The 23,239-nt window shown below is 34.9% G+C and overlaps 1 protein-coding gene across 2 annotated transcripts in view; it reads left to right on the top strand.

Moving 5' to 3' along the window:
* The window catches only part of ASCC3 (activating signal cointegrator 1 complex subunit 3), a 266,328-nt gene that overhangs the window by 34,515 nt on the left and 208,574 nt on the right, over nucleotides 1-23,239 (top strand). For both annotated transcript variants that reach the window (XM_071548808.1, XM_071548809.1), the window contains 4 exons: nucleotides 12,807-12,927; nucleotides 15,650-15,857; nucleotides 16,611-16,752; nucleotides 17,319-17,444. In XM_071548808.1, coding sequence (XP_071404909.1) covers nucleotides 12,807-12,927; nucleotides 15,650-15,857; nucleotides 16,611-16,752; nucleotides 17,319-17,444 — 597 coding nt within the window. The remainder of the gene's footprint in view (nucleotides 1-12,806; nucleotides 12,928-15,649; nucleotides 15,858-16,610; nucleotides 16,753-17,318; nucleotides 17,445-23,239) is intronic.

Below are 23,239 nucleotides of genomic sequence, written 5' to 3'. Positions count from 1 at the left end.
TAATTTTTATGAGCTATTGTATTTATTACTTTAGTTATTTATTATAAAGAGATAAGAGATGTTGGGAAACAGATTTCAAATATGCATTAATGCAGCAAAAATCTTGGATATTTGATGTCAAAACTGAGTGTTTCAGGAATATATTTCTGTCATGTTGCAGTTTCCCAGGCCTCTAAATTTAGCTGTGCCTCATCTAAAAAAATCCACTGCGCAGGCTGAAACAGAACACCCATGTGGGGAGAGCCCTTCCCAAATCTTTGTTCACAAAGCCTGGCCATACAATACAACAATACAAAAAAAAATTAACATGTTAGTGCATGCTGGAGATAGACATGGACTGCAGAAAGGCAACAAAAGCATTCTGTGCTTCAACCTCAATTTTATTACTATGTACTATTACTTTCATTGAATACAGTATGTATGCTGTATATCATATATATACTTATATATGACTATCTTGTATTACTCAGCAATGTTTATTGAAGCCCTAAGTTTGTGGAGATTAGGTTTGTGGATGCTACCTGTAGGAATAGCAAAAAGTCATGGTACTTCATTTTGTTATGTAAAAGTCATCATTAAAACTTTCATTATTAATGTTAAGTTCATTAGAGGATAAAACAAAACTGTGTGTGTTATCTGAGTGGAATTTGCAAGTGGAATTCTAGAATGAAGAGTCCACTGGCTCTCCTTATTCTTAAGTAATCAAATTTAATGTTAAATATCTTGACATGCTACTGAAATTGTCATTACTTATAAAAATGCAGGTCCTGAAAACTTAAAAATATTCATCCAAGTAGGTAGATATTTAAATTAAAAAACCAGAAGAATCAGAACCAATAAATTTTATTGTGACTGAACATAATTTAAAGGCATCAACATATGTAAATATCTCATTGTAAAGACGTTAAAGATCTTCATTGTAAGCACTGCCAGCTATTTTCAGTACTACAATTACATTTTTTAGTTGATCTTAAGTGGAGAATGTGTTCAAATAGAATGCCTGTAGGGCAAGCAGTTTCAGAAAATGCCTTCATCATTACCATATATAGAATGTACTAAAAATAATTGGAAAAGAGTTCACAGGAGGTCCATAGTATAGAAAGTAGAATGTGAAATAAAGCATGGAAAACTGAGGAATGAAATACACAAAAGTAATTGCCAGTCTGGCTTGATGCAAAGAAGTAGCAGTAGTACAAACATATTTAGGGTGGGAGGAGTGCACCAACGGACTGTGGCTTGCAGGAAAGGCACTCAGAGGGAGCAATAGACTGGCAGCATAGAACAAATGTTTTGTAAATACTGGCTGTTCATCTTAGCAAGGAACAATTTCACCAAGTGTTTCAGTAAATTTCAGATCTGAGGCAAGTCAGTTCCAAATTCTAGCATAGCTTTTGCAACAGCCAGTGAAATATCCATAAGCATCAACTCTCAGAACTGTCACACACAGCAATTGTTTACTCCTTGTGAGACATTCTGCAGGACATTTTGAGTTACCTAATTGCTCCATTTGGACATGGATATTCAGTTGCCTATAAAGGCTTTAAGCAGCCACAGAGAATCAGAAGTAGATTACTATTATGTCAACAAATATTCAATATTCAGTTTTATGTAGGCTATAACTAGACTACCAATGCTCTTTAGTAATGGCAATTGTCACAGATAATATTGGTATGTCCCTATACCTCTTACATACTGTCTACTACTGGTACTATTTTTTCATCATTATTGAACCACTGTTCACTTGTACCTCATTTTTGCAATATTGAAAAAAGTCTGAAGTAATAGTTAAAATGTTATCTGAACCCATACAAGGCACTTGAAAAGTTATAAATGGCTTAATTTTTGAAAGAAATGAAAGTACTTATCTGACTTTCAGAAAAGTTCATCATTTGCTCCTGGTGAACTCTTCAGCCAGCCCTAATAGGGGTTGTTATTAGTCTACCAGTGATTGTAAAGTTAGCTGTATGTTTAGGAAACTTATCCAGGATGCCTGTCTGAATATTTACAAATAGTTATGAATCCCTTGCTCCAGTATTAGAGTTAAGAAGCTTGGTAGAAAACATGGAAGAGCAATATGTGGTAGTTTTTCCATGTATCTGGAACATAATAAAGAAGAGCAAGTGCTCATAGGCAGAATATTTTTTTTAAATAGGAGTTTTTAATACTTCCTATTCTGTCATTATTTCTTTATGTTCTTCCTGAAGTCATGCAGAATTTCTTCTTCAAACCTCTCTGAAAGCAGTGTGGCATCTCTTTAGCCTTTGGACAATTTAGAAGGCTTTTGCCTAGGAACATTCCTGAGGTCAGACTGAATTTCTGTTGCAATTGTATTGCTTTCATGTAACTCTTTACTGAAAGGTTCATTTGTTATGTGTGTCCCTTAATAACTATGACACACAAGTTTACTATAGGAAGTTGTTTGCGTAGTAGAAAATTCAAGTTCTCCTTAGTAATTATTTCTTGGTTAAAATCAATAAGGAAGTGTAGCTCTTGTTGTGAGGCTCCTTTGAGAGAACAGCTCAAAAAACTAGTTTAACATTCATTGTGACTTAAAATCAGCTAATTTAAATGTTCATCGCTATGTATATGTAACAACACTTGAAAACTTTGCATATGATACTATGTTGATGTTAATTAATCTTCAATTTTTGCTAATGTACCATGAAATTATAATATTAGCTTTTAGTTTTGTGTGCGTGTACCCTCACATGACAGATATTTTCATGTCAAAGCAACTTGTCTCATAAAACATGTTTAGTTTAAATGTCAAAGAGGCATTTCCTTTGTTCAGAAAAATTACTTTCTATCCCTAACAAATTAACATATCACAAAGCATATTCGCCATTACCTAGTTCATAAAAGGAGTATCCATTTTGGGAAAGTACGGACATACGTGGATCACCCCTGTGGTGTTTTATCTTATTATCAAAGCTTCTAACTTGGCAGGAGAGTGGCTTTTCAAGCTCATATTTTCTTTTTAATTTTATTAAAATTACCAAGAGTTTCATATGCAGACAATACAAAGCCTGGGTCTCGTTATTCTTGACCATGGAGCTTATCTGCTCCCTTTTCATGTAGAGAAAATAATCCTGTTATTTTTTGATACATTTTTCTCCTTTTTTGGTTGTGGCTTTAGTTGGAAGTATACTGCTTTGTTGTTGTCCAAGGACTGTTGAAGCCCCACAGATGACAGGAAACTTTGTCTTTTTTTGAAAACAGAACAATGCTGTCTCCCTTCATAAGAAACCAAATTGAATGGCATTTGAGTGCTGGTTTTTGGGGACAGAACTTAAGAAATGATGAAAAATCCACAGGGAGAGCCAAGAGACGGTAGGCTTCACCCTGGTGCTGTGAGCTGGTCACTGTCCTTCCTGTCAGTAACTTTCCCTCTCTCCTGTCAACTCCTTTATTTTTGTTTTGTACTGAGAAAAAGTTTGTTGCATCTTTGAGTTGATATGAGGCTTGATCTATTAATAACTTCTGAATCAGCTTCAATAGATCACTAAATTAATTAAATCCTTTTTTAGAGCAAGGCAGTCTGTAGCTGGTGGAACTTTTGCCGTTTTATTTTCTTTGATGCTGAGTTCTTTTCAAATCCATGTGGAGACAAAAAAGTTCTGTAAGAAATGCAGACAGATGGCAGCTGAAACATTAAGGCTCTCACTAATTAGGCACAAAATCACTTTCCTCCAAACCATTTTATGGATGGCAGGAAGGGGAGAAACCCCACAAAGAAATCCCAAACCCACAGCTGCTTGAGCCACAGAAGTGACAGGGGCGTGTTTCCTTCAGAGCTTGGTGTTGCTTGGTTCCTGTTATGCCATGTCCACAGTACTGCGAGGGTTGCTGTGCTGGTGGGCTCACTGGTGTATGCCAATGCTGCTGTGCTCACACTGCAGCCTCCCAGAGGATAAGAGCAGGAGGTGCAAAGAGCAGGCGTTCCGATCCATCTCTGCTACTGGCCCTGAACACTTCTGTCTGTCAGCTCTGGAAGCTACTGAAGAGGTTTACCATTTGTTAGTTCACGCACTGTGATGTGGTCAGCCTGGTTTCCTTGGAAAGCTAGGCTAAAAATCTTCCCTCTGCTCATTCAATTCTATAAATGTATATTTTCTCCTGGGTAAAGTCAGAGTTTCTTACCCTTGTGTTTAGAGGTAAGAAAGGCTGCAAGTGCAGTTACTAGCTAACTTCAGGCTTTTTTTTTTCTTTTCAAAAATCATTAACAGCTGATCCCAGAATACTTCTGAAGATAAACCCTAGTTTAAGGAATCATATAACAGTGAGGTTTTCTTTATTTAAATTTGTCTTTAGGGCTTCCTTTTCATAAGGCAAATAAGTTGTCTGATGTTTGTAGCTGCTGTTTGACATTATTTCTAATTGCTGAAGTCTTCAGGCTAAATAAGCTGGTAGAAGTTGCCCTGTAGATACATATTTGAAATTTTCAAAATTAGTGTATCTGAGTTTCTAATTAGTGACTGTTAAAACATGGATGATGGTGGTGGTGATCTCTCCAGTCTACTTATTTTCATGTATAAATATTATAAAAAATTGCTAAGATTTGTGACTTTGTGCTTGTCTCTTTTTCAGATAAGGTAGGCAGTTTTAGTATGGATTTGCACAAGGAGCTGGAGGAAGATTTTCAACAAATATTTTAGGATTATGCTGTGAGGGATTATGCTCTTTTTAAATACAAGACAAATGCTAAAGAGATACCTGTAATCAAAACTGGTAGTAAATGAAATATCTAAGGTAACGGGTTTAGGCCTCTTAAGCAATATTTACATACACTTTCAATCTCATCGTCTGTTTAAGTCTTTTTTTTTTCCCTGTAACTGACCAATTTAAGTGTTTTAACTGTGGATTTCAGTTTGATTTAAAAGAAGTCTTGCCTGGTACCTGTAGGCTGAGTCATCTAAGAAATTTGTTTTCATGTTTTATTACTATTTCCGGAGATTTCCTTGCTGCAACTCATACATTTTTACTAGTGTGGAGTACAAGTAAAGTTGTATAGTCATCTGTGGATATAGAAATACATGAAAATAGAGCATAATCCCAATGTGCTGAGGAGAGATGCTATTAAAAAGAGTAATTATCCATGTCTTTATTGTACTTGTACTAATAGTCCTGGACTAAAATTGTGTCCCATACCGAAGACCAGATTTCCAGCATTTCTTGTTCTACTGTGAATGCAGTAAATGAGAAAAGCAAACAAAAGAATGTTGAGTAAGAATTTGTTGTGAGTTCATTCTCTTTCTGCAAATATCTTTCCCAAAGAAAATGTTCTATGAAAGCTTTTCCTTCAGCTCCTTACTCAGCCTTTTTCTATCATCTGAGTAAAAGTTTTTGTTTGGGAAATTACTTGAATTTTGCTACTTTTCTTTAAATGTTTATTTAGTTAATAATTTTCTTCTAATTGACAAATGGTAGTAAAATCCAAAAATTCGAAGCTAACTAATATCACAGACAAACCCTTAAGACCTCTCTGATGAAAAGTAGTAACTTCTCATTCATCCTCATGAAGATTCATTCCACTGGAGGCTACCTGAGGCTCCCTTGCCATGTTAGAATGCTTGCCTGGAGGCACATTCTTCTGTCCTATCTGATCCATATGATTAGTGAGATTACAATATGAGAGTCCTCCAGTCCCTCTATCAAGGAATAGCCATGAGGAAAGTTCATACACCTATTTTATCAGCAGCTTGCCTTAAAAGGCATGAATTGCCTGGCTTCTGTTTTGAGGTAGGTGCAGGTAAGCTCAGTTTGCCAAGACTGTGCCTATTCTGGGTAGAAATTGTTTCTAGGGTTGGTGTATTATTTTTGTGTAGGTGGACTTAATGTGATGGGCTTCTTATTCAAACAACAAATCCGAGAGCTGAATGGCTTTCTTACCTAATATCTGTTATTAATAACAACTGTAAGAAATTATGCTTTGTCTGGCTTATCTCATTTGAATCAATCTGTAAGAAATATGAAAAGCAAAATGTCTGAGATCTGTTTTTAAACCAAGTGTTCTTCTATAATCTGTAATTGTTAGAGCTGCTGATAGTCTCTTTTCAGCACAGTAGTAATAAGCAATTGGTGTATGTATTATATCCGTGAAGTTTGAGTTGAATTTTTCATACACATCACCCCCCCCTCCCGTTCCCTAATCCTCAATGTCTGGTTTTGAATCTTTTTTTAGGCAGTATTTTAGGTACTTATCAGACAGCTTTTGCAGTAAGCCTGTAGCCCATTAAAAGTGTTCTATTTTCCCTACATTTTCTTTAATGAAAAAATTCTTTCAGTTGCTTAAGAGCTACTAGGACAGGATAAACTTGAGATCATGCAATGGAGATGATTCTTTCACAGCTGTTTGAAAACTATGCCTTGTAAAGAAATATCATCTGCAAACAAGCCACAAAGTGCAGGGATAGTAACTAATTGTGTAGATGGCACTCTGTAACTAAGACCAGCTGTTACGCCATGAAAGTAAAGAGATACAGAGGACTATCTGCAGGATCCTTTCCCAGCTCCAGGAAGATGTAGAAATCAAGAAAATGCCCTTGTGATGGCAGAGAGTTTATGATATCAAAGTAATGCTCACAGTACTGTGCCTCTTATTTCAGGTCATACTAAGGACCTCCAAAGCTCCTTGTAAATTGTATTTTATGTAATTGAGAAGTGAATATTAGCTATTTAAACATCAGATAAAAATCTTGTTTTAATCTTAAACTTTCAGAGTTCAACAACAAAGATGTACTTTTTTATGGCTGAGCCTTAGTTAAAAAAAATTGCTGTGTCATGTGCCTTATCAGGGTTCAGCTTCTTTCTTGTAGCTGCTCTGGCAGATGGACTGCTGTCTACATGGAAGACTTGTCTCTGCCTCCTTGCCTTTTCCATAGAACTAGAATATATTCAGTAGGACTCATTAGCATGGGGGCCCCTGCCTCACCTTTCTAATGCAATGTGAGACATTCTGTCCTTTTCTTTCTAGATTGATTACTCAATACACTTCCAGACACTAAGGCTATGCACATAATAATGAAATATAAAAATCACTCAAACAAATATGAGTGACCATATATCTCACTCATCTATGTCTTTATGGTTATGGAGTAGCTGAAATCATCTGAGACCTTTGTTAGCAAAGGCAGTCAGGGTTTCCTTTTGGGCATAATCTGTTGCTGACTTCAAGGAAGGTAATAATTTGGCTGGGATTCAAGAAACTGCTGATTGGCACACAGCCTCTCTAACTGTTGCCTGCTGTCTAGTTTATCTTATTACAACTTAACCGAAAGTCTGCAATGAACCAGATTCCTTTGTCTGCTCTGAGGGTCTTGAGTGTTGACTTTTCAGGCCAGAATATATAATAATACATCAAATCTGAAATGCTAGCACCTACCCTGAACAGAGAATTATGCCCCGGTGCTACTTTTTGTGTCAGAACCCTCACAGATTTTGCAAACAAGATTTTTTTTTCCTGCCCAGGATCATGATCTGGGTACTTATTCATCTGAGAATCTGCCTAGGGTTATAGTTGTTGTTTTCTGTGATGTTACACATTGTTTAAAGTTTTTCTATCAATCGTGATGTCATTAACATCATTCAGGTTACAGGCTCAAGTGCCAGGTATACATCTGCCATTCAGACCTAACTATCTTTATTTCAAGGATAAATTTCCCTGTTGTTCCCTTGTTAGAATGAGCACTTGAGATGAGTGGTGGAAGCTCAATATGTGAGAAATAAGTATGATGCTACAAAACTGTTGAAAATATTTCCATGAATTTATGCTGCTCTGAAAGTTTCTGCATTGTAAGCTACCGTTAGGCTGTCACCGAATGGTCCCCAGACTTACTGTCCTAATATTTGTTGCTTCTGGTTGGCATCTGAATGCTTAAATTTCATTCCGCAAACTGTTAGATTGGATCTAACCCTGATAACTCCTGATTTTGATTAATAGAAAGCATTGCATTTGGAATGAAACCTAATAATTAGTCTCTTAAGCTACATAAATTGCTAGGTGAGCATCCTGGTTTTTCAGTTTGCCTTTTCTTCTCTAGAGAAGGAAGAAGAATGTTTCAAGGCAGAATGCCAGCTCAACCCAAGACAGTGTCCAAAGTTGTTTTCTCAACAGTGTAAAACCCCCTGAATATTCCTTTTCCTTTAGTGAATATTAGGCATTTCTGTGTAGCTGACACTAGATACTTGTTCAACGGAGCAATGCTGCTCATTGAGGATTAGTGCTTCATCACATGCACATGCTTAAAAGTACATAGGATTGACAGATTGACTCATAACTTTCTTAAGCTTTCCATTCTATGTAAATTTTTACTTTGTTTTTCTTTCACTGCTGTTCCTGGAGTTTGATTCTTTATGTACAAGGTCTGTGGAGTAGTAGGGCAGTCAACTTAAGGATCAAGAAGAACCCTGTTCTGTGAATTAGAAAACGGCACAGCCTTCTGTGACATATAATGCATTTCTATTGTGTGAATCAACATGCAAAGTAACTTGAGTAAACAGTCATATGAGCACTGTGCCTCTGGCTGAACATCCTGGCATGAGGCTGAATTGTGGTCAGTACAGTATAAGCATTTAGTAGGTACCAGAGGGTGTTGTGGTAAAAAGCAAAAGCAAAAGGCAAAAGCTCTTTTACAGCTGATTCAGCCACTCCCATTTGTGTTATTAACTTAAGTTTATGTAATCAAGAAGTAAAACTGCTATAGAAAAGATATATCCTGGCAAAAGAAGGCTGCTTTATTCCTTAGTCAACTGTTTTGTATACCTTGGGACTTCATTTCTTTTAGTAGGCTTAAGACAGTTCAACACGGCTCGTAATTTTCTTTTTCCTGCTCTTTGATTTATACAGTCAACATGTCACTGTAAAGTGTAAGTGCTTTCCAGTGTAAGATTAATAGTAATAGTGAGATGGTTACTCTGCACACTTTGGCATCTCTTTCTCCTTTGAGTATGATAAAACTATGTAGGGTTTTGGTTTAAGTCATGTGTACGCTATTGACCAGGAACAGTTGGGTAGTGTGATTACTGCTGTTAAAAAAATGTAATTCTTAAAATGGAAAGGTTTTTTTTATTTTGTGCTATTTTTTAAGAAGTTCGACAGCATTCACTCTGTGGGAGCTGGATGCCAGTTGTGTTTTCTAACATACTGGTTTTCATGAGTTATGATAGAGTGCAGTTGCTGCTTAAATCTTCAATGTTGTCTATCATTAGAGAAATTCAGGTTGTCATTCAATTTGTTGATTACTTTGAATATTAGGTTTTAAAACTCCCATGAAGGTGACATTTCCTCTGAAATGGTAGAAATCCTTCTGCATGGACCCTGATGTGTTTTCATAATGCGAAGATAAAGAATTGTACTTTGAAACAGCAGCATCCAGTGGTAGTTATTAATACCTTAATTAGAAAACAATTGATTACTCCTATAATATGAAGGAGTATGATTATTGATACTATTTTAGTCTTTCAAGTCTTCAAGTTTAGTTAATTTTGCTCTTCGCAAACTTCTAGTGTTAACACTATTTCTACCATCAGTAGTAGGTGGTGACAGATCTTGCTCTTTAACTTACTCTCCATCTCTCAGCACTTCTGCTTGTCTTGGTTTAGCTCTCAGTGGTTGTTTTCCACCCATGAATTTTGGCAGGCTTCTGATGAGTGTGCAAGACATCTTGTCAGTAAGAACTGGTTATTGCTTCTGGTCTGTATTCTTTTGCTTTTTCCGCTCATTCTTGAGCAAGGAGCTCAGTCTGTCTTAGCTGTTTAAAATGTTCTGCAAGCCTCCTTCCTTTTCAGACAGCAGCAAGATTATTTAGGCAGTCTATACAGTTCTCAGACTGCTAGTGGCAAATGAATATCTCTTCACCCATCAAGAAGGCAAAATGGAGTGACTTTTACCCCATGAGTGTTGTAGAGTCTGTCATGTGTAACACTGTATGGGTTTGGTTCTTTCTGGTGGGCTGTCTGGAGAGTAGGATATGTATCACCCTGGTACTCTTCTGGTGAGCCCTTTGCCCACTGGGGATGGAGTGTTAGTGGTTTTGCTTCATAACCTCTCACCATGAAGTAGAATGTAGAATGCATTGTGTAATACATTGCTGCTTCTTTGCAAGGTTCTGCGGTTCTAATTGGTTGAAATAGTTTTGATACAGATGTTTTATGTTTCAGAATATATTGGGGAAACAGGAGGAGGAAAATATCTTTGTATTCCGAATAACAGTGTTAATCTATTTCCCTAGCAAACCCCATCTTTTCTGACTGATGCTTCTCTAGCTTGTTCTTAAAAATTCCAGTAAGAAATATGCTTTGGAGTCCTGTGCAAAGCTAAAGGTCCGTGCTGGTTGTCCTAGGGCTAACGAGTTATTTGCTTTCTGGTGGTGGTGGGGTGGTGTTGTGTGTTTGATGGTTTTGGGGGAGCAACATGATAAGTCTGAATGTGCTTACATTGTGTCTGCTGCCTTGATGAAAAATTAGTGGTTGAGCCTGGATCTGGTTGATTTGAAAGCATTTCATTTCCTTATGTTGCTAGTATTTCACAGTCAACAAATCATTAGCAAAGTTAACACAAGTTTGCATTCTGTTCTTTATACAATTAAGCAACTTCAGATATGCTTCTTTTCTTGTTGCTTTTGTAATTATTTTTCTCTCCCTGCCTCAAGTATTTCCCTTGAAAAATGCCTACTCAAATTTACCAGTACTAATTTTCCACTTTCCTTTGAAATATAAAAACAAAGTTGTCTTATGTCATTAGATAATATTAGGAAAAATGTGGCTGTTAAGTTACAGTGAATAGCTGTGCAAAACAGAAGAATTAATGATCTGTTCTAGTGAAGGTTATATAAGAAGAAATCCATCATACCTTGAGATCCCTGACAGCAGAAGTCATGTCTAACCAGTGGTTCCCTGTTCTATATTTTTGTAGTTTGCTAGTTCTAGCTGCAAATTTTCCATTTGTCCACATTTCTTCCCATCTTTTATCTTACCCTTTTTTGCAGACTGCTTCTCCAATTTGCCATCGCTGGTTACTCTAATGAAAGAAATACAAGACTTTATACATTTTCGAGCTGTTATTTAATAGTCTCTGCCATTACTGTACTGATTTGCACAAACCTTATGTTTTTCATAGAAACCCCTGAGGGCCAGGAGTGACACCTTTTGGGGTTTTTTTCCCCCCTATTTTTAGATGACAGCTTGTGTAATGAAGAACAGATTGGCCTGGAAAAAAGGGTTCACTGATCTGATGCCATTGGCACTGTTCAGAATTTTGCAAATATATGAAGAGGCAACATAAAGTTATTTCAAGGTTTTCCCAGAGGGTAGTAGTCACAGAGCGCCACAGAAAAATCCTTTGTCAAGGGTTGGCAAATTAAATATAGGACAGTAAGAGACCTTTCTCTCCTTCTTATAGTTAGAACACAAATACTTATATCCTGCAGTGCCAAACTCTTCTTCTTTTATAGAACTTCACATCAAAGTACATCATAACTTGTATTCTTACCTGATTTCTGAAATTTTATGAATAATATTAGCAGCAAACTCAGCGCTAAGGAGAAACAGCCCTGTTTTCATTTTTGGAAATTCAAAAAAAATGAAGAAAAAAGTTTTAAGCAGTGTTAGAAATGAAGAATGAGTTTCAAGTAACTTACTGCTCTACTGTAATGCTGTGTTTTTTGACAAAATAATTATAGATAAGATGGAGATGGAAGTGCTTTTAATGTTTTAGGTATTTTTTTCTTTAAAAATCAGTATTATGTGGAAAATGGAACTTTAAATATGGAACTGTGTTTATCTGACAAGAGAATCATTTGAGTAAAAAAATCATTGAGCCAAAACAGCACTTATTTGTGGGGGTGACAGTGTGTGTGTGGATCTCTTAAGGTCTGAGGTGATTGATGAGTGCATCCTTATGGACCAGAGGGACACCTGTAGAATGTGGATGCCTTGTAACCAGTAGAACCTTTCCATGTATGTTAGGTGAACTACTGACCAATAGTGTACTGGCATGTTATATGTAGGAGTAGATAAAAGTGAAGCTGTTACTAAAAATAAAGTCCTTTGTCTTCGGTGAGCCTTCTGATCACGCTGAAGCCTGAGTGTCTCTGCCTCCTCGACTGCCGCTAAGCTAATCTACATTAGCCAAAAAAGGGTGACCCCCCACACTTACTGGTACAGAATTCTGTTTAGTGTACATCAGCTACATTATGTGTTTGAATTGCACACACTTGCACATAGGATTGTATGTGCAAGTATTACAGATTGAAGTTAATACTAGTGTCATCTTAACTGTTTCTATTCCTGCTGTACTCCATGTCTATGACTTTTAATTTCCTTTTTGTAGGATGTGACTGTGAAAATGCAGTAGGCTGTATCTCTTGCTCACTGAAATGGGAATAGGTTCCTAGTTACCTGACTTCTATGAAGAAACATTGGTTCTCTTGATTTATCTACATAGATTGGGAAGGAGTAAATTTACAGAATACATAACTAACCATAAAGAAAGACTAAGTTTAGACTCGAGAAGAGGTAAATTTTATACAAGAATCTCGAAGACAAATTGATTTTGCTTAATAAACAAAATCCACAGATTTTTAAATATTTCCAGCTGAAGACTTTCTGTAATTTTCTCTTTTTGTAATAGAGAACCTGATTGACTATTAGAAGTTATACCCTTTCAGTTGAATTATTAGGCATTGACATTCATTAATTTGTTAAATATTTGTCATTATCAACAGATATGATGTTGCCAGAGATAGAAATACTACAGTTCTATATATAAATTTACATTAATTTGACTAATGACTTTGTTTTTTTTGTAGTTGTTTGAACTGCTAGGCCCTGAAGGTTTTGAACTCATAGAGAAACTCCTACAGAACAGATCTCTGATTCTGGAAAGATCTTTGGCTTGTCCAAATGATAACAAGTTCCAGGCTCTGCAAGGTAGGTAACTACAAAATTTTTGTTCAAAACCAGATAAAATATAGTTCTCTAATTGTTCAGTTGTATTTCAAACAGTAAAAATGTCTATGTATGTTTAGAAAGCAAGCAAAAAAATGCTGGGGTACAAGGGGTGAATGTATTTATGGGCTTAAACAAATAAATTGTTGTCTGATTATACAGAAGAAACAAATACAGATTGCATATGTTTATTTACTTTTCAACTGCCCGTGGGCATGTACAAATTTTTCATGTGTTAACAGTTGCACTTTTTCTGTTTTAATGGGTTACTCTGGAAATACCTGATCTTCTGTTATTCCTCATCTGCTTTCCTTCTTCCAGTCTACTTGTATTATCAACTAATGCAGGCCTTGAGGAGGAAAAGCACAGTAACAATCACTTCTGAAAAAAATAAAGGACCTTAAAAAATAAAGTTAAGGATGAATAAGTGAGAGAGATAAAAATGGAATTCAGGTTTCTTACTGTGATTTTTGCTTTTATATATGTTTGACAAATTGAGGTTTTAAACAAGACTTATTGCTTTCTTTTCTGACAAAAATAAATCTGAGAGCATATAGGTTGTGACTTGGGGTGAATCTTACATGAACGTAGGACCATGCAGCACATTGCATGTTCAGAGTATATGGAGTTAGAAAAATCTAAATAGAACTAGTAATGACAGACTTATGTATCCTCACAATAGTTTAAAAATGCAAATGACCCCTTTTTAATATATTTGTCTCAGTGAAATGTTATATTAGCCAGTGCTTAAAAGTTAATCTCTTACTGTGCTGATGGTTAGTCTAAACTCATCAGAACAACCACTGGTTTTATGTGCTCATGATTTCAAAAGGGAATTTCTTGCTCTATAACAAGGTTTTGTGTCCTGTTAGTTTTCCCTTCTCATGTAATCAAATACCAAAAAATTAAAAATACATTCAGTAGAAATGGAACTATTATATCTTTCTCCTGTCTACATGAATATTTTCTTCTCACTTAGCAGAAGTAGTATTTTGGAAGCTTTTATGAAATTATTCTTCATTATGCCATCAGTAAAATCTGTCACAGTAATTTCTGCTAGAATGTGAAGGAAGACTGTTTTTAATGTTATGCTTTTGAGACAATAGAAAAGCGTAACCGATTGCATGCTTTTTTCACTGATGAGAGAACCCTCCTTTCACTGTGGTAAAGAAATCAGTGATATTTGAGTATCTTCTCTGAGATTGAAGATGCTCTGCCCTGAATTCAGTCTATTAATTTTGAAAAGGCTATTTTCTTTTTGAGTTGATCAAAATGGTGTTTCTAATGGGGATTGAAGTCTTATCTTTCCAAAATTGCATTTGGGGAATGGAATCATTCCTCTCTGCGGAAATTTCTTTAAGTAATTTGTGCGTTGAGAAAATAAGCACAAGTCAAGGAGCTGTACATGTACTGCATTTTTGTACCATGCTGTATTATTTGACTATTTCTTACATAATTTACTTTTATGACAGTAAAGGTGATTGTTGTGCTTATCAGACAAATCAAGTAACATTTCTTTGCCCTGGTATGTTCAGTCTGAATTAAATTTAGTCAGGAAATTGCATTCATTGTTGTCCCCTTTTAATATAAGAGAGAGAGAGTTAAAGCTAAAGACATGATGATATTAATGTGGACGTTTTGACAGTTTATTAGAATTTTTTCAGTGCTTTTTAACAAGTTATTGTCACCTTATCCAGTATGTATGCTGTGAGAGGTAGGAGTTTCACTGTTGTAGGTTCAAACCAAGTGGCACAAATTGTCAAGTGTGTTTATTTGATGAAAAAGAGGTTTTCAAGTTTTTGGCTTCAGAGTTTGGCTGCAAAAGTACATGTGAAACAACTGATTTAAGTATAAAATATTCAGTCAAGCCTGCATAAACTAATAGTCTGCAGAATTTTGAAAACAGGAGGTAAAATCCACCAATACAGTTAAAAGAAAACAAGATAAATACCTGCAGCCTGTTGTATGCAGAAGACTTTGTTGTGTCTTTGGTTTTGGCCAGTACTGGCTTTGAAAGGGTGAATGTGACTGTGTTTTTTTGAGTTCCCTGCTCCCCTAAATTTATTGTTTACTGTAATTGTTCTGTGTTTCTGATTCTTCTTGATTCAATCCTGCTGCTTATCCACATAGAGGGAAGGAGTCATGTGATTGTATAGACTAGGATAAATGTTCTCACTTATTTAGGGAAATTGCATTGTGAGTATGCTTTCAATACAATCATGTTATCTAGTATATATACACTAATTGTTATGTGAAGAAGCTGTTTAAAAAAAAATCACCCTGTCTAATCTGTATTCACGCCATCCTACTTGTCAGTGTATATATGTAAGAGGAGGAATAAGTGCCAGAGTGGCATTTCAACTGTTGATCAAGTTGTCATAAATACAGAAAAGGAAAAAAGTCCTTCCTTTTGCTGCTAGCCTATCCCCTTGCTTTGAGGTGAAGAAGTGCTTTTTATTTTAAATGTCCTACCTTTGAGACATGAGCTGGTGGTACTTTTAGATTTCTTGAGGCCAACTGCTGCACAGCGTACATAAATCTCAACTATTTTTAAACACACGCTCCAAATACACACACAGGAAAAAAAAAACAAACAAGCACAAAATTCTAACCAAGCATCAAAAAGCAAAACTTTAAAATAAAACTGGGGAAAAAAGATGGAATGCAGTACTTACAGAGATGCATGCCTGTTAACTTATTGCAGAACAACGCAAGAAGTTTTTAGGAGAAAATGCTAAGCCCAATTATGGTTGTCAAGTTACAATTCAGTCTGAACAAGAAAAGTTGTTAATGAAGCAGTATCGTCGAGAAGAAAAACGAAATGCCAGAAAAGAAAAACAAGCTGGGGAAGATGGAGAAGTTTCTGGAGAAGGACAAATGTGCTTTGATCCCAAAGAGCTGCGGATGCAAAGGTAATAAATTGCAAAAATTGAAAAATGCTTCTGTTGTAATTGCTACTTCAATTTATCATAATAGTTTATTTTCTTTTAGTTTGCTTTGGTGATTAGGTGATTCTGACTTCAAGTCGCATTTTATTACAAATGTAGAATTTTTTTTAATATGTAAACCTAATATTTGGTAAAAAAAGCAGTGATCTGCTTAATGAGAATCTTCTTTATCTCATCCATGTGGGCTGGAGATGCAGATTAGAGGGGTAGGCTATCTTTCTTAGTTCCTCTATGCAGACTACTTGCTTAAGATTTATGAAGTCTGTACTAAATCTATCAGAACTATCTTTCTTTTTTTCTCTCAAGATTAATGGATACTATTTTCTGTGTTGTCAGCTCGAAGGTAGTGGGAGTAGTAGAGGAGGGAGAGGATAAGGAGCAAATAAGCTGTTGTATTTTGTACTGAGAAAAATATAGTGGAACTGGTATCTAACTGTGAAATCATGTTGTATTGCTCAAAAAGAGGCAAAACTGCATTTAGGAAAGCCTTGCACCTACTGGATTCACTTCTGAATTTTATCTAAACGGTGCGTTATAAGGATTTGGTTTAACTTGTGCCAGAGAATAACACTGTAAAAGTTTTTGTTGATTGTTTTATCAACATTTTTTTTTCTTAAATTTCCATAACTCTTGCTCTGACTTTAATATATTATGCTCAGTTTTTGTGATGGCAGCCTAAAATGGGCAGAATTATTGCAGTTATTTTTCTGCTCACAGAGAACTAGCACTTTTGACTGCTCGAAGTATGCCAGTCCTGGGTAGACAGAGAGAGATGAGCATCGAAAAAATTCATTATCCACATGTTTATGATTCCCGAGCGGAAGCTATGAAAACATCAGCATTCATTGGGGGTGCAAAGGTACGTGTTTGGTGCATGACCCTTCTTGAATAGTATAACTTTCCCAATGAATAATGTGCAGCAAGGTTCTCTTTGTTCCCTTAGTCTCCTCCTTATCAGAGTTCAATGTATGAAGCAGTGCTTCTTTGCAGAGTGTTTTAAACACTTCCATATATTCTGTTTTTATTTTGACTCTCAAAGAAGTAATCTCGTTCTCAACTAATATATTTGCTTTTATTTCTAGGGTCACTTAAGTCAATAAAATACTATTTTTGTCTTTCGATCTTTTGCATACCTTTGAACTGACTTTAACAAAATGTTTTATGAAATTCTACAATTAATGGATTCTGAAATTTAATAAAACAGAATTATCTTTTTGGGTTTTGGAACTATTTTCTCGGTAGTAAAACAGATCATTTTCCATCTGGGGGATTCAGTGCTGTCTATAAAATAAATCAATGCTATTTGCTTTTGTTTTAGATTCATTTTTTGAAGGAAAGTGAAAAAGCATTGTTCTAATTGAGTTATACATAATGACACACTGTGTTTTCGTACTTTGAATTAATTTTCCTGTAACGCTGTTTTAGGTGTTCTTACCAGAATCAGTTGAGAGAGAAAACAATAAAATGTATGAAGAGGTGAAGATCCCTCATAGTGAACCAATGCCTATTGGTATTGAAGAGAAAACTGTTTTTATTAAAGATTTAGACGAGGTGAGTATATAATTTCAAAGACATTAAATTAGTTTTTATGTTGTGTTACAAAAAAACCTGGAAAAATTATCAATTTTTTCAGTGATACATGATATGCAAATGCAAACAGTTAGTTTAATTACTGCTAATCTGAAGAATATTTATTGGGTAGTGTAGTTCAGTGAAATAATCCCTTGCATGTTGACTCAAATTCAGGGAATTTCTGATCTGAACTACTTGAGTTGGAGTTCACAATTCCTTCGGTGTTACCTGTTCAGTCATTTATGGTTTTGAGCTGTGATCTGAATCACTAACATGAAATTAAAGTATTACAGTGATTCTGTTCTCTTTCTGAAGATCACATGAAGTAGTGAACCTGAGCTTCTGTATGTTTACTTGTGCGGGTTGGCTCGTGACTGCACTATTTTGCACTGGTCTTACAGCCCGATGCAATTCAGGGGCATTGACTGTGGTGTTGTAGACTGTGTGGAACGCAAAGTCTTCTCAAGTGGTTCTTTAAACAGAAAAAGGCAAATCATCATTAGTAAAACTTTAATGACAGAAGGTAAAGGCAGAGAGGAAAAAGGCAGTAAAACAAACATTACCATTTAACTTTTACTGATTTAAAATGGTGAAAAAGCTGAGGTAAGGAAACTAAATTTATTATTAGTTATTTGCAGTCTAGAACTTGCAGTATTCCATCAGATATATCTCTTTACTAATCATTATATATGTCAAATCTGTTGAAAAATGGAAGATTTGATTTGAACAGAGACATAAAGAGCAAGCTATATGTACATATGGAGAAGGTTTTATGGTTCTTAGTTCTTTAGCCTATGACATGGAAACAAATTTTTCAACTTTGTGGGAAAACAGGAAATAAGAATATACCCAGAACACTTTATGAGGACTCTGAGTAAAAGATTGTATTACTTAAAGATTTAACTCTTTCAAAACAGAATACAGTTAGTATCTGAATCTATTCTGCTTAGGTGACAGTACCTAATGCTGTGTTTATGAATTAAATGATAGCTTAACTAGATAGAAAAATGGAGCCACTGCAACTATAGAATGCGACATTTTATATGAGAATATTCAGCATGACAGCTTCTTGCAATGAAATGTCTTCCTCTTGAGATAAATAGTACCTATTAATTTGTAAACTTTTTTGCAAGTACCAATATGTCAATAAGCAGTAACTGATTTAAGAAAAAATATGGTTCAGACAGAAAAATAGATATCTAAAATTAATAGTTTGAAGATTTTTACACATCTACTGTTTAAAGTAAATGTTGAAAAATTCATAACTTATACAAATTTTATGAGTAAATCTCCTTTGTAGATTGTGTATTATTGAGGTATTTTTTTCAGTTTTACAGTGAAATTTGGAATAGAAACAATCTTTTTTAGAACTTCTTAGATATGATTCTTCTTACATGAGATCAAATAGAAGTATCAACAACAAATACAATTTTGAATGTTAGAACACCTAAATATGTAATTCCTGCCCTCAACTTTAATATCAGTTTGCAACAATAGATGACAAATTTATGAAGTTTGTCCAACTGCACAACTTGTCAGCTTCCTGCTTCCATTGGTGAGATTTATAGATTTGAAACCTGTTGAATAGCACTTCTTATCATGAGTTAAAAGAGGTTGAAATTGCCAATGCCTGAGTTAAGACATACCTGATCAAGATGTATTTGGTTAGGGCAAATATTTTTTTGTTTCTTTTGTTGTCTCTATATGGCAGTTTTAGATCTCTAAGCTCAGAAAAAATCTTGGTCGATGCCTAAAATTTTTGCCAATTATCTGGTGTTAGTTAAAGAGCATGAAGATTTTCTGTCAACATATTTTAGTTTTGGTTAATTAGCGTAAGCAAAAGCAGGAAAATATAACAGTAAACATTGCTGTAGATACTTCATATCTAGGAGCTTCTAAAAGCATTATCAGGAAGTTGAGACTTTTGCTGCTATTTACTATGAGATTAGTGGAAGGTTTTTGTTGTATGACATTGAATTATTCTGGACATATAGATTAAGGTACTCATTCTGTTTAATGAGTCAATACACATGAAACTGATAATCCCCAGGGAAAAAAAAAAGCCATCTGTGATGGTGGTTTTTTGAGTATTATATATTGAGCTCTCTAAGCACTTGCTATTCTATGGAAAAATCCTGATGGTTTTAAAAATTATAAATATTATTATTCCTTCTCTTTTTAGTCCACATTTTCACTTGCACAAAAGTAATCTCTCTATCCATTTCTAGTGAGCTATGTGATTTTGATCACCTTGCCAGCAGTTTGTTTGGAATATTTGACCATGTAATATGTATTGTAGAATACATGTTAAATTCAATCTTCAAAGCTCTTCAGGTCAGAACTTACTTCATAAGGAGTTCATTTATATTTTGAACTGCTAGCCAAAAGTTAAACCTCTGGATCATGTAACTTGAAATAATCTTGCATTTTAAATATTTTGAAGTATTAGTTAAGGTTTAGATTTTCTCATTTCCTTAACCTGATATAAACACAGTCTAAGAAGAGATGAAAGAAATACAATCCTCTAGATACTAATTCTAACAAACCACATTTTAACCATATTTTAAATATATAGGCTTTTTATTTTTTTGTTTCTCATGTACAAATATTATATAAAATGAGAACATCTCTATGAACCAACAGCAAAGGAAGCAGCAATGCCTTAAACTAATACAGATATTAACATGAAGTTCTTATTTCTAAGATAGGCAATGTAGTCAGGATGCGTCTTCCACTGCACTCCAGAATAAAGAAATAACACAGTTAAGCTACTTTTGTTATTGTATTATCTGAAATCTTATGGCCGGTATTTTCAATGTAAGTATTTAGCTTAGTTAGAACCTCCTTGCAAGGGTCAGAGCTTTCCCAAAGAGTTTAACTTCATAATCAGTTGAATTATTCCACAGGCAGACTTTTCAAGTGTCATGAAAGCACTGCCTGAAAGAATATAGATGCTAAGACAAAACTCATGAGATAAGCTGACAAAGATCCAAATTTTTGTAACTAACATTCCTACCTAATTATGCACTGCAGTATGAGATCAGGAAGGGCCAACCTTTCACAATTTAGAAGCCATAAAAGCATACCATAGCATGTCAAACTCCTGACATTAGTGCTCTCCTGCTGTCTGTGTTGTTCCTTTTTCTGCTTTGTTACCCTTCCTTTCTAAATTATGATCTAAACTGCTGCTTTACCTCCCCCCACAGTCTCACTCCAGCTGTGTCATGTCATATTCTTTATTTCCTGTCCCTGTGGAGTTGGGAGCAGTGGCATGGGGGGTGCTGTGCTGCTGCTCGGGAGTGTCTCTGGTGTTCAGTGGTAGAAGGGTGCACTGTGTCCCATGGAAGGAGTTGCAAAGGGGCAAAGGAGTGGCAAGGAAGCAAAGCCCAACTCCAACTCCCTTTGTAGATAACTATTTTTCTTGGCATTTATTATTGTTTGGAGAGCCATGTTTTCACCACAGTACAAGCACAGGTGGTTCATAAGAAGCTGATTGGTCACACCAATTTAATCTGAAGTATTATGGTTCTACTACTTGTAAAAGTGACACACCAGCTAGGTTGTTTCAATAATGAGAATTTAAAAAATGGAGTAAGCACAAGCTTAGATTTATTATCTTTGCTCACTTGACATGCAACTTAACCATTAGTGAAATATATTTTTTGTACTTACTATAAAGGTGGATTTGTGCCAGGCTTTTTGCCAAATAAATGTACCTTTAAGGTAATAAACTCAGGTCAGGGAAAGTTCCTCTTCAGGATTGTGAAAATGTGTTTTATCTAACAAATTGATGTTGGTGAAAAATTACTTGAGCTTTTTACCTAAAATGTGTGTTCAAGGTAGGATTTATTTCTTTGTTTCATGTTATTTCAGTTTCCTTTTACTAGCACTGCTTAATGATCTGAATAACAAATGTATTTTTTCCTCTCTGTATTGTGTGAAGGAATTATTACAAAATCAATATTCCCTCTTTTCCTGTAATGTTTTCTTGGTTTTAGAATTGTACAAGGTAAATCTACTGAATAGATGTATGGATGTTTTCGCATAAATTACACATTTCAAATTCAGAATATGGGATCATTAATGCCAAACTTGGTCTTAGTGTGTATTTCAGTTACATGTTTTACAAACTGCAATTGCTGATTGGGCTGAAAGGAATAATTTAAAAAAACATTTTTAATTTTATTGAAATCTCGTCATTTACCCAAGGAATTATACTTGAAATTTTCTCTGAGGAAAGTTTACAAGTTCTGTAATCATTAGTCCTAACTTAAGACAAAGAAAACCACATAAGTCAAGGTACAAAAATTTTAATGGCTGGTAATGTATATTAGAAATTGCAGTTTGTCTTCATATTTGACGTCCAAAGAAGACCGAATATGTGCAATAACAGGTGAACAAAAATATTGGAGTTAAGATTCAACACTGATGTTCTGCCTTAGTTTTCTTTAGTATGCTGGTTACTTAGTATTCTATCATTATTTCAGAATTCCAGATGCAATATTTAAAATTTCTGCATCAAAATGTTTGATTTTCTAACCCTTGGCTGAGGCTTTTATACATTGTTTCATTTAAATTTTAGGAACAAATATTATTGCTATGGCTAAAAGTAAGTAAAAAATATGTGCTTCATGCCAAACCAGCAGTTTATTGTCTGTCTTGTATAAAACTGTCACCTTTTCAATTAAGAAAATCCTGTTTCTAAGTAGAAATGGTTTAACTCTTCATCAAAAGATCTGTTGCTATGATGCACAAGCTGTAAAGTGTTATTCTGGTTTTAAAATGTACCTGTAATCTCATACTGTAGAAATGCAAACATGTACTCTGTGGCTTGCTACTAATTCGCCTTTTGAAGACACTTGCTGTATTTGAATATGATACATTTCTGAAAAGTATTTTGAAAAATATTATTACTTTATTGATACAGCCTTAATACTACAAATGGTACCATAATATTTTCCAGATTCATAAAGCGTTTCTATTATTCTAATATTCCCTTGCCAGTAAGATGCTTTTTTTTGTTCAATAGCATCACTGATTTTATTGCATGCCAGATTACTAACATGATTTATTTTGGCAAACTCCTTTAAAACAAAAAGCATATCTAAATAATTTCAATGGAAAAAGAAACTTGATGTGATAATGTCAAATAGATTTGCTATGGCATTTGAAATACAGGTAACTACAGTGATAGCAAGGCTTTATGAATGTTATAGTACAACTTTTAATTATTTTCTTAATAAAATTTGGATGTTTGAATTCCTTATTTTAATGTGGCACATAGGTGTGCCAGCTTTAGTGAGGCTGAGTTTTTAGGAGCACAGCTTGGGAGGATCAGCAATTGTGACCACCCTTCAGTTACCTGGAGTTTGACAAGTTGAAAAATTAACATCAGCAGAGAAGATTAACAAGGTAGATATAAGAGAATAAAGAAATAAAAAGAATAAAGAAATTCTTTACATACAGATAATTTTTTTTCAATAACCTGTGGTTATTGTTCCAAACATGGTTCTGCCTATATCTACTTTCTCCTGATAGGAGAGTATTTTTGCATCTCTGAAGTCTGTATCAAAATATGTAAAGTAGGTTTTCTATGGCATCGGAGTAAGAGCTTATGCTAGTGCTGAAATGAGAGAGAAAAGAATGAACTGTCTCAAAAGAGGTATACTGAGGATAATGATTTTCTTTTTTAAAGTGGTGATGGCAAAAAACCAAAAATAAATGGAAGTGTCATCAGGGATGGTGATACAAAGGCACTATTCTAAAAAAATAAG

The sequence above is a fragment of the Pithys albifrons genome, chromosome 2, assembly GCF_047495875.1.
Source record: "Pithys albifrons albifrons isolate INPA30051 chromosome 2, PitAlb_v1, whole genome shotgun sequence".
In the NCBI taxonomy this organism is placed as follows: domain Eukaryota; kingdom Metazoa; phylum Chordata; class Aves; order Passeriformes; family Thamnophilidae; genus Pithys; species Pithys albifrons.
The sequence above is the reverse complement of the archived record's forward strand: the minus strand, read 5'-3'. Positions and strand labels throughout refer to the sequence as shown.